A 12,016-nucleotide genomic window follows, 5' to 3' on the forward strand; every position below is an offset into this window, starting at 1 on the left:
GTACATTATACTTTTTTTTTTATGTAAGTACATAGTAGTTAAGGCCGCTTAATATAAAGTGTGACCTTTTATTCTTTACTGGTTAAAAATATATTTAAACATTTTTAAAACGAGACAAATTTGGAGTGTATTTTTTTAAAGAGAAAATCAGAGAAACATTTAATTTGTCAAGACTGCATTTATTTGATTAAAAATCTATATTTTAATATATTTTAAAATGTCATTTATTCCTTTGATGGCAAAGCTGAATTTTCAGCAGCATTAGGCAGTTATGCTGATTAATATTTTCGTGAAAACTGATTTTTTTTTTTGTTCTTTAAGGTTCTTTGATGAATAGAAAATTCAAAAGTACAGCATTTATCAGAAATATTTAGTAACATCATAAATGTCTTTACTGTCACGTTTGATCAATTTAACAAATCTTTGTTCGTAGTCGTTATACTGACCCCAAACTTTTGAAGACTAGTGTAGGTAGTATATGAAATACTAATGAAATATAATACTAAATAAAATAAAAAGTATTTCTGCACTGGCCCTAATGGATTCTTATTATGCAAAGATTTAGAGTCAGTTTATAATGTTAAGATGATTTGACTCTATATTGTAAATTATGCACTTTTAGAGTACAGGGGAAACTGAAAGTAATATTTTTCTCATATTAGGCTCAAAATTCTCACTTCAGTCTCACTTCCTCACTTTAATTTCTGTTAGCTTAAAGAATGAGAATTCCACAATAATAATAATTCAGTATTCTATTAAAGTTTTGTATAAACTGACAAATACAGTTACAGTATATCTACAACAGTTCAAGAACAGATCACACCGTAGGACATACAATATTTATTTAGGAACACAAACATTGATAAGTTAATTATCAGGTAGTCCACAAATATTGTGGGAATGGTATCAATACAGTCAAACAGGGGAAAACATACATGGAAACCATTTGGGAACAAGTGACCCCAAAAGAAAAGCTTGATCAGAAATTGTTGTAAATGGAAAGTAATACAAAGTAAAAGCTAAAATTACTAACAGCATTGCTTTTGGAAAATTGTTTTCATCAAATAAGAAATTAAACTCTTTTCCCCCACCCAGTTTATCAATTTTATGTCAAGAGAAAAAGCAGATTGGCCCAGAATTACAACTTGAATTGGAGTTCTCATCCTCTCTCTAAAACTGGAAATGAGACAGAATTCCCGAAAAGCATTCATGTAGATTTCCCCCAAAAAGCAAGAAACTACAAAATATGATATACATATGAATACGTCATGCAAAGTGGCAAGTCTGCTTACAAACATGTTGTATAGTAGTCTGGTTTAATGTGGCTTTAGCGGCATGGATTTACTCTCCTCAGCTAAGAAACAACAGTCTGATAAACCAGCTAACCAGCTCCCCCAAAAACAGATTGAAATAAAACTAGGAGCCATGATTATAAAATACCCAGATCTTTCCGAATCAATTTTCAGACCAATCTTTACAATCGTTGAGGACATCAGTAAGTTACTCTGTAATGGACAAAGCAAAGCATCATGGAAAATCCGGTTCGAGTTCGAAAAAGTGTTCAACTAGTGAGATTCCCTGATTGGTTGAGTAGAGTCAGGTGACCAGTGAGGTATGAAAAAAGTCCCATTATCCAGCGGGTAGAGAAAATGTAAGTCCGATACACAATGTTTGAGTGTGTAAGTCTCACACACTGTACACATGAACGCTTGCATTGAATACTAGTTAGTTAAAAACCGCAAAAACAGATCGCTAATCCACATGCAACGTCAACTCTCATCTTGCATAAAGAACACCAGATAAAAGAATAAAAAGTAAAATGTCAGAAAAGTTGCTGCCTTAGATGCTAGACATCCATCTTTGAGAAAATACCAGAAATAATCCACAGGTGCAATGATCATAGTCCCATATACGTTAAACTACTCTTTTATTATAGAAAAAAACTTTCTTTTTAATACAATGTGCGCTTGTTTCTTTATTTCCCTAATTACCTTCGTGTTGACTTTCGCTCCTCTTCTGTAAATGTCCATGTTGCTTGGTTATTCTTGCTGTAGCTCCCTCCCCCTCCATGTCTGGTGAGTGAGAGAGGAAAACGACCCTCCCCTGACCCTCGCTCCGTGTAGTCCAGGCCCTCATCTCTCGGCCTCCATGGCGACGCTGGCCTTCTGTTCGGTTGCCGCTTGCTGGTTGACAGCTGAGGGCCAGCCTGGGGGCGGGTGGGCTTGTTGGGGGGAAGGCCCCTGAGTCCATAAGCCCTGCTGGTTGGGCCCGGGTGGGGTCATGCCCCAGCTGACCGGAGGTGGAGGGGGTGAGGTGGCCATGCTGGGACTGCTGCTGCTGTTGAAGCTTTCCGAGGCTTTGAGTCGCGAGAACATGGTGAGGGCATCTGGGAAGTTTGGTGGTGTTGCAGGTGTGTTGGCGGGGGTACACATCTAAAAAACAAACAGATGGACAATCACAACTGTGTTCTTGGATAATGCACATCATTTATTATTTTCTATCACTTTTTGAGGTCAGTAAGAAATAAGAAAGACGTCTCATGTTCACCATGCTGTATTTATTCGATCAAAAACATTACAATTTAAAGTAATTGTTTGCTATATAAATGCATTTTAAAATGTAATTTATTTTTGTGATGGCAAAGATGAAATTTCAGCAGTCATTACTCCAGTGTTACACGATCCTTCAGAAATCATTCTAATGGGTTGATTTGGTGTTCAAGACACATTTCTTCAGCACATTAAGCAGTACAACAGTTTTTTACATTGATAATATTATGAATATACAAATTCTTATGCATAGAAAGTTAAAAAGACCAGAATTTCAAAATTCTAAATATAAAGAAATTTTTTTTTGTAACATTACAAATGTATTTACTGTCACTTTTTATCAATTTAATAGGTCCTTGCTGAATAAAAGTATTTGTTTCTTTCAAAATCTCCCTAGTAAAAATGTATATATTTAAAATACATTTATTTAATTCTAAGTACAGTTCAAAAAATGTTATGTATTTACTGATATACTGCTTGAGACTTACTGATATTAAAATTATAATTGAACTTTTTTTGGAGTACTATTTGTGCACAATGCACATTTCTTAATATTAAGCCTAAAATGTGTTTGTTTGTTTTTTGCATAGTGATTGATCTTTGAATAATATCGGTCTTTCAGTGCAAGATATTTAAAGTGTACTTAAAGTATACTTGCAATAGTTCCATTTTATCACAATCAAATATACCTCATTATATCTTTAGTTGGACTTCAGCACAACTTCCACACAATTAAAGTGCATTAAGCACAAAATTATCTGTTCCAATTTTGCCGACTTTAAGTATACCGGGTTAGTATACTAAAAGTACAGCTGCAGGGTATTTTTATTAAGTGCATAAATATGTAAATGTATTTGTATTATACTTGGTATGAAATAAATGTATTTCAAATGTATTTTGAAATAAATGTATTTCTTTTTCACTAGGACTTACTGCCCCAAACTAAATAAATAAAAGTTAATCAAATCTTGCTCTAAAATCATTTCCATTGATTTCATAATTTTCAGATGATGTCACTAACTCCTCATTCATATATTTGTAACATAGCCTCTTTTCATAATCCAATAATTTCTGATAAATAAAATCAGGTTCTGTCTTTTACAGATTGCAGAAGAAAAATGACTTTCAATACATCTTTAACATTCCTTACTAATAAAACATTTTAAACCATATGACAACCAGCTAAAACATTTTAGTGGCAAAATTAAATTCTGCAAAGTTGTCCCAGCAGATCATTCCGACATTCCCTCCCTTCCTTCACATTCTTTCTGCCTTGTTGATTGGTGCTCTTCTAACAGTTCAACTTCCTGTTTCTCATCTCTGCCCTGGCATCACCCGCTCTGCCTTCCTCTGTGTGCCGTTCAGCTTCTCCATTTTTTCTGTGACCTCCCCATTGTCCTCTCTGAACTCGCTGTCCTCTGTCCACAGCAAATCGCGCATTTACATAGGTACACAATAGGCCTCATGAGAGCACCCCCGCCATCCTGCAATGTTTTTCGGCGGCAGGACAACATCACCAAAAATAAACAACAGTACAAAGGTCGTCACAAATCTGCACAAGGCAGCAATCTGTGGGTTGAATCAGGACTAATATGTGGGGAGAATGAGATATTTTGTCAGTGAAAGCTAAATGAATGGACAGCGTTACATTGGGATACTTCCTGGTGTGCCCTTGCACGGGTATGAGAAACATGTCCATATTGTCTTACTGCAGCAATCACATCGGCATCCGTGCACCATCCTGTCAGCAACCTTAAATACTGCCGCCTGCAGTTTTTATTGACCCACCCGTAAGGATATCTCTCCAAAAACCACCACAATCACCCCATTGTGGCCGGTCAAAAGTCTCAAATGGACCTCCGTGTCCCTAGATGCCTTTAATTCACAAGATTGTTTACAGCAGGAAGTCTGAGGGATTAACAAAACAGCTATGAAGCTGTTAGACAGGCTTCAAATGGCAATGAGGTGGGGGGAAAAAAATCCCTCGGTTTGGGAGAGTTGCACAAAATGTCATCCAGCAATACATCGGCCAGCTGGACAGCTGCTGCAGATGTGGAGAAAACAGTCAGTGGCTTAACAAGGCCGTCAAACCGAGAGCAGATGCATCTGCAGATCCTCCATAATTCAGAAACATTAAAAAAGCGTGCTTCAAGAGGTGCGGTGTACATAACAAACATGCTCCAGCTGACAGCTGGGTTGCTATGGAAATATTTTGGTTGTGAGGACAGATCTGTTGATGAGAAATGAGGTCAGAGTTGGCGTAGAAAAACAGAACCTACGGTGCACAGCCCAGTCCACTTTGTTATACTTCATTTTTGTTTGTTGTATTTGATTTACTTAGATACAGTTGTAAACATTCACTGGGTTTCTATCTATCTATCTATCTATCTATCTATCTATCTATCTATCTATCTATCTATCTATCTATCTATCTATCTATCTATCTATCTATCTATCTATCTATCTTTTTTAAACACGCCCCTTGTCTTCCATTGGTTGGTCAAAAAGATAACCCAGCCCCAATGCAGTGTCTGGATCCTCAAACAAAGAATGTTTGGATAGCACTACACAATGTAAAGGCCTGTTCCTGTCCTCGGTCCCTGTCCTCATGAGTTAATTTGTTCCCAGCCCTGCGTTTAATTACCCCGCACCTGTTTCTGTTCTTCCTCGTTGATGTCCCTGTGTTCTTAAGCCCTGTGTCTCCCTGTCTCCCATGTCCTGTATTGTTCGTTCATCCCCCAAGCGCCGCGTTCTGTGTGGTTGGAACCTCAATAAAACTCTGTCTTGGATATCTCCGTGTCTCCTCGCTCCTTGCACCCGGTACAGCGTGACAAATATGAGGGAATTTTCCATATTAATTTTACACAGATGTTTTACCCATATTTTGAATTAGGTATTGCGTCATGTTGATTCTTTTTCTTACAGTGTACAAAACCAGTTTATAACCAAATGGCTTACTTGTCTCTTCATATTCAATTAAATTCAAAGAAATTATGAAAAAAATCAACTTGTATCAACACATGCTTTTGAGTAGCTTCTTTGTTTTAAACAAGACCAATAGTGTGACACTTGTTCAGCTGCCTTAATTCCGGAAGCATTTTTCCCAAAGGAATTTTTTTTAAAAAGCCATAAGCCAAACCAACCTGCTACAAGGTAAACCACAAATTACAAACTTTGTCTTAAGCAAAAAAGATTTGAAAATCAGTCAAAAAATAAAAAATAAATAAAGGTGCAAGACTGCAAGAAAGAACTGCAACTCCACTAAGCATTGCATATCGCATAGTTTAAATAATAATAAAAAAGCTATTTAAATGCTGCTGTGTTCAAGAAGACATTAACAGAAAGGTCCAGATCTAATGTGGGACTTAGAAACAACCATCTTTTTGTGACTTCAAATAGGACATCCTTGATTGCGCATTTTCAACTAGAATCATAGCAAAAACATGTGCGTGAAACCAGCATCTTTGGTTCACCAAGCACAACATAAGCCCTGCAAAGGCATCAGTGAAACAAATTAGAGAGCATCAACCTTGTTCCCCTTTACTATTGTTCAATGAGCCAGACTGTTCCAACCCACAAACAAGCAGTTTCTCCTCCATTGGAAATAGCTAGAAATATATAGCATAAAACAAAGGGAAGCTTTCAAATTCATTTGATGCAATTCACTGCTTCATGCTTAGTATGGAAGTTCTAGTACAACTGCTGTTTTGCATCCTTCACATGCATGTCTACATGATTCATTCAGGGCTGGAATTATGGAAAGTGAACACTGTGGCAGATGGTGCATGAAATATAATGATAAGGTTTGTAATGAGATAATTGACGGTTCACTGCAGCGTTCCATTGTAACACAAAACTGTATAACACTGCCTGATCTGCTTTACACGTATCTGTGAGTCTCTGAGAGAAAGAGAGACGCTGGGAGTTGTCGTCAAGCAGGAAAGACAATGCCTTTAGGAGGTGCTTTGATTTTTATAACAGTAATTTGTAATCACATACTGCAGAGATGCAGAGGTTTTTCTGATCTCTGCACTCTATTATACTGTGTGTGTAAGTTTAAGTGTTTACACATGTGAGCAAATGATCTCTCAGTTCAAGGCTTTATTATTAACCTGAGTGTAACAGTACAGAGGGATTTCAGAGCAAAACTACAGGCAAGTATTGTCTACAAAGAGGCTGATTTATACTTACTGTATGTTAAAATCAAGGACATGACTCTACGGCTAATATTGGCAGCAGTGTCCTCTGCCAGGTGATTGTGCAGTGATCGTAAACCAGCAACAGTTGTTCAATCAGAACAGTTTAAATGTCGTCCAACTGAAAGACATCTTGGAGAGTTATGACTGCTGTCCAAGAGCATTTTTTCGTGATTAAACGGAAGAAGCAACAAATCTTTTCTTCTGTGTTGTGACGTACATCACAGTGTAACAGCTTATTAAGAGAAAAAAAAATTGTAGGGCTGGGAATTGGATCTATGCATCATTTGTTTGGATTTTGAGGTGTTAGCGTTGCACTCAATAAGAGTTTATAATTACAAGGTCGAGGTCAGAAATGTAAAAACATTAAACGCATGCATGCATGAATAGTTCACAATAAGATTTATAACCTGCATTTAGAAAATAGGTTGAATACTATAAAAACTGTAAAAGCAGTTAGTGTGCGCTGCATGTCTTTAAAGCCAGTGGATTTTGAATGGCTGTCATGTTTTTATTGTACATCAGCTGGAAAAACATTAACACTATAGCTGTGGTGTGAACATGCAGCTCATAGAATTCAATTATTATTCAAACTTTAGTTATAGTTATTGTCCTTGGTGTGAATTGGCCTTAAATATTCTTAACATTCCATAGGTATTGTCAAGCGTCATAACTGAAGCTATAATTGTGACTCTGTACCACAAAACCAGTCTTAAGTTGCTGGGAAATATTTATAGCAATAACCAAAAATACATTGGATGGGTCAAAATGATCCATTTTTCTTTTATGCCACAAATCGTTAGGATATTAAGTAAAGATCATGTTACATGAAGATATTTTGTAAATTTCCTACCATAAATATATTAAAACCTAATTTTTGATTAGTAATATGCATTGCTAAGAACTTCATTTGGACAACTTTAAAGGCGATTTTCTCAGTATTTAGATTTTTTTGCACCCTTGGATTACAGATTTTCAAATAGTTGTATCTCAGCCAAATATTGTCCTATCATACCAAATCATACATCAACGCAAAGCTTATTTATTCAGCTTTCAGGTGATATATAAATCTCAATTTCAAAAAATTTACACTTATGACTGGTTTTATGGCCCAGGGTCACAATTGGTTAAATAAAACATTTCTCATTATTTTTTCCCCCCAGTTACTTAAGAAACCGTTAGTCTGCTAGCTGCTACCTCGGCATTTAGCATACAAGTTTATCCAAAGTGACTTGAACACCTCAAGCAATTTACCATTCAAGAGACAATTCACAGTTCTGCAGTGACCAGCTTCACGAGTATGTCAGCACAAATCTAGCTTAGAAGAAAAAAGAGAATGTTTTTTAGCCAAGCCTTTGACTCTGGTTGTGATTTCAGTTAAATGCTCACAAATTAGCCTGCTTTCCTAGCATTGCTTCCAAAAGAGTAATCGGAAAGGTTATTTTGATTATCTAGAAGAATATGATGATATGTTTTTGAACGGATGTTACAAACGGTTAACTTTGGGGTTTGAATTCTGCAGGGGGCTAAACTCATCAATAAGGCAGGGCCATGCTAACCTGTTAAACCCATGTGCACTGCACGTTACTTCTTGTACATCTGCGATTCACACTCACTGCATACCGGGAAGCATTGCTTGTAAATGCGGTTTACTCTTTCTGGCTCCAACCACGACATCAACTCAAGGCCAAATACTCAAATATAATCATTGTGTCAGAGTGAAATACTTTGTATACACTGCGTTTGATTAGACATTCTTAACTTTTCGGCCTGTATTTTGTCTTTAGAATGTTTCACACTGATTGTCCCGCTTCCCCAATTCACAGCCTTGACAGGAGAGAACATCTGCTTGTTTTTATAGGCTACAGAGACTGTAATGTCATCAAGATAAGGAGCTTCACTCCATGATCCTTTTAATCAAACTGTCAGTTAACTGCAATAAAGTCCTGTAATTACTCTAACCTTTCCCCACTCCTGTCTGTAAGGTGCAGGGAATTCAGCTGTATCTGAGAATTAAAATACTGCCAACACTTTCTTAGGTCACACCCAGGAACAAACCACAGTTTTCTACCCTTTGTGTTAAATCCTGTTTTAATACCGCACTTTAATCAGAGGATAACTGGCTATCTTACTAAGCTATTCTTTTTACTTTGGCGGTGACTGCATGGTCAGAGCTTCACTAGACAGAATACAAGAATTCCTTGGGCCAAACATTCATTTCTCAAAATGTGGAATTTTTTCTCTGTATAAACCATTATTCTTTGGAAATGAAACTTAAGTATGATGTCTAATCAGTTTCACTAAATTAGGCTAAAATCACATCTGTCCAAAAAAAGTACTGTAATATAATAGCCAAAGTGTAATCTTTATAGTATATTCTGTCACTATTAGTCTTAAGCAATAGCTGTGACTGCGATGTTGTAAATTATAAATTATAAAGGAATAGTTCACCCAAAAATAAAAATTATCATGCTGGGTAAATGACTTTATGATCAAACACTAGTCACAATCAGTGATTCTTTTCCAACAGCCAACAGATTCTGAACAGATCTGCAGATCTGTTTGCTTAGGAACCCTCCAAACAAAACTATACACTAAACCAATATAAAAGAACACCCTGTGAGGTAAGCATACAAGTCTGCTGATTTTCTCATGCATTTATGACTTCACTGTCAGTCAGAATAAGTGTGCTGGTGCAGGGGAAATTCGACTGCATAACTAATAACATTATAAGTGTTGGCAGCCATGCATGCAACAAAATCACAACTCTGCTTCTTGTGCTTTCACCTGCATCTATTTAAACTGGTGCAGCGGGCAAACTATCATCCTGTGCTTAGTGATAAACAATGATCTGGAGATAGTTTTTTTTGCTTCAGCAAAACCATTTATGCCCCTAATACATTTACGCATTTAGCAGACGCGTTTATCCAAAGCGACTTACATTGCATTCAAGTTACAGTTTTTACATTTTATCAGCTCTTGCTTTCCCTGGGAATCGAACCCATGACCTTGGCGTTGCTAGCGCCATGCTCTACTATTTGAGCTACAAGAAAGCATATAATACTCACATCAATAAACCTCAAACAAACACAAACATGGGGTGAACTGCAATGTTTAACTGAACATTTACAAATGCCAAATTTTAATTACATAATTTCTGTTTTATCAAAAAATAAATAAAAATCCGTGTTTTGACATTTTTCTAGACATATATGGTTAGCTTCGAATTTTTGAAGACAGATTCACTAATTAATCGTTTTGACAATTTTACAAAACAGTTTTACCGATTCATTGAAAATTGAAAATAACTGAAGAATAAATCACCCACAATAGCAAAAAATAACTGAAAAAACGCTTCACTATATCTTCGCTATAGAAATTTCCATCACTTCCACAATTTTCATGACTTTTTTTTTTTTTTAAGTCTGAATAGCACAATTTCAATAGTTAACAATAACTTCACAAAAAGGTTTCATTTGTTAACATTAGTTAAAATTAATGAAAAATAAATATTAATTTCAACATTTACAAATACATTATTAAAATCAAAAGTTGTGTCTATTAACATTATTTACTGGACCTGAGCTAACATGAACTAACAACGAACAGTTGTATTCATTAACTAATGTTAATAAATATTGTAACAAATAAATTGATAATTGTTATAGTTAATTCATTCATTAAAATTAACTAATGGGATATTAATGTAAAGTATTACCGATGTGCCCAGGTTTTACATAAAAGTGGGAAACAAAGGTGACAGTGGGATATCCCAGAACTCCATCATCATGATGCACATAGTACCATATACCTCGTTTTCATAAAGAAATTATTAAACACTAGTTCTGTTCAAGAAGACATTTATTTCTTGACCAGTGATAGCCCAAATTCGTGGTACTTTTACCTTGCGGCCATTATTTCTTTTTATTTATACTGCAACAATGAAATACTGCCTACCGCGGCACACTACAGTAATAAAAGTGAGCACAGCGCCTGTCTCTCTGTCTGTGTGTGTGTGTGTGTGTGTTTATTTCTGGAAGCCCCGTCTCTCCGCAACATGGCCGACACTATGGCTACAGCTTTACATTGTTATTGTCTCAGACACGATGTAAACGGAGCACGTGTAGTCACATAACAGACACATGTAAAATAAAAAAAGCTACATTTATAAACCGAGATGACGGCTTTCATACTCACCATTTGATGATGGTGACCGTAAGGGATATTTGTCTCTTGAAAGAAGGCACTAAGGGCTGTCTGTGAGTGAGAGATCATAACACAGCATTATCTCACATGAGGTATAATAACATTCAAACATATTTATACCTCGCTAGACTGGAAAACTGTCGGAGTTTCACTTATTTTAGAGAGCTGAGAATGGCTGCAGGATTTTGGCTGATCTAAATGAAAAACGAAAGCACAACATTGTATCAGTGTTGAGCTCTGCTGGAGTGTATAATCTGTCAGCGGTCATCTTCATTGCATAATAACATGGGAAACTAGTACAGTGTGTCATGGGGAAGGATTATAGTATTTAATCTGGAGTAAACTCTAATTGGATAGAAGCCTGTCTCTGCTGAGCTTTTCGCAATTGTTATACTATAGAGACGCATTTTAGTGCCGTTTATTCCAAAAGAAAGCACATGGAGACGGCATTAATAGATTTTATATGCCCAAGGAGGAAACTAAAACATGTTTAGGTCATTGTTATTAGTCATTATTAAGAAATGGCAACCAGACACCCGACTGAGTAGCCTATGCAATGCATCACATAAACAATGAACTATAGCATAGGCATGCATAGTGTGCTCTCCATTGCGCTTACCTCAAACTGCCAATGTGCCGCTTGCAAAAGCTGTTTCGCTTGGTCTGCGGCACATCCAGCTGTCAGGACGAACTGGTTTATCATAACTTGATGTTTGAGTTCATCCATATTCGCTAGTGTTTATTTCCGAGCCGCGAACAATAGTATTTTACCCGGGACTGGATTTTTGAGATTTAGTCTCTCCGCTTTTCTCTTTCAGTCGTCCACCATTACAGCCGGTTGAGCAAACACAAATATTTACTGTAGGACTGGTGTAACGAGCGCCAGATGATTGACAGCATGAAGCAGCCAATCAGAGCGTGGTGGAGGTCATGGGAATTGTATGCGTCAGGATTCCACGTTTGTTGTGTTTTTGATGACACTGCATTAGTTTGATGTATATGTTGAAGCGCTCCAGATCGATGTTGACGATTTTGCTTATACAATTTGACAATATCAATCCTAAA

At 36.6% G+C, this 12,016-nt stretch overlaps 1 protein-coding gene across 2 annotated transcripts; it reads right to left on the reverse strand.

The window, feature by feature from the left end:
• Positions 1 to 318: 318 nt before the first annotated feature.
• On the reverse strand, positions 319 to 11,839 carry LOC306852467 (UBA-like domain-containing protein 1). 2 transcript variants are annotated; one of them, XM_079389327.1, is made up of 3 exons: positions 11,571 to 11,839; positions 10,943 to 11,145; positions 319 to 2,432 (listed from the first exon to the last, which is right to left on the reverse strand). In XM_079389327.1, the coding sequence occupies exons 2-3, from the start codon at positions 11,018 to 11,020 to the stop codon at positions 2,133 to 2,135; spliced, it is 378 nt and encodes a 125-aa protein (XP_079245453.1). In that variant the 5' UTR covers positions 11,021 to 11,145; positions 11,571 to 11,839; the 3' UTR covers positions 319 to 2,132. The 2 variants fall into 2 exon arrangements, with proteins under 2 accessions (XP_079245453.1, XP_079245452.1); XM_079389326.1 differs by having other exon boundaries at positions 325 to 2,432; positions 10,943 to 11,002; positions 11,571 to 11,825.
• Between the last annotated feature and the right edge of the window lie 177 nt (positions 11,840 to 12,016).

This window comes from Barbus barbus, assembly GCF_936440315.1.
Source record: "Barbus barbus genome assembly, chromosome: 32".
NCBI classification, from domain to species: Eukaryota; Metazoa; Chordata; class Actinopteri; order Cypriniformes; family Cyprinidae; genus Barbus; species Barbus barbus.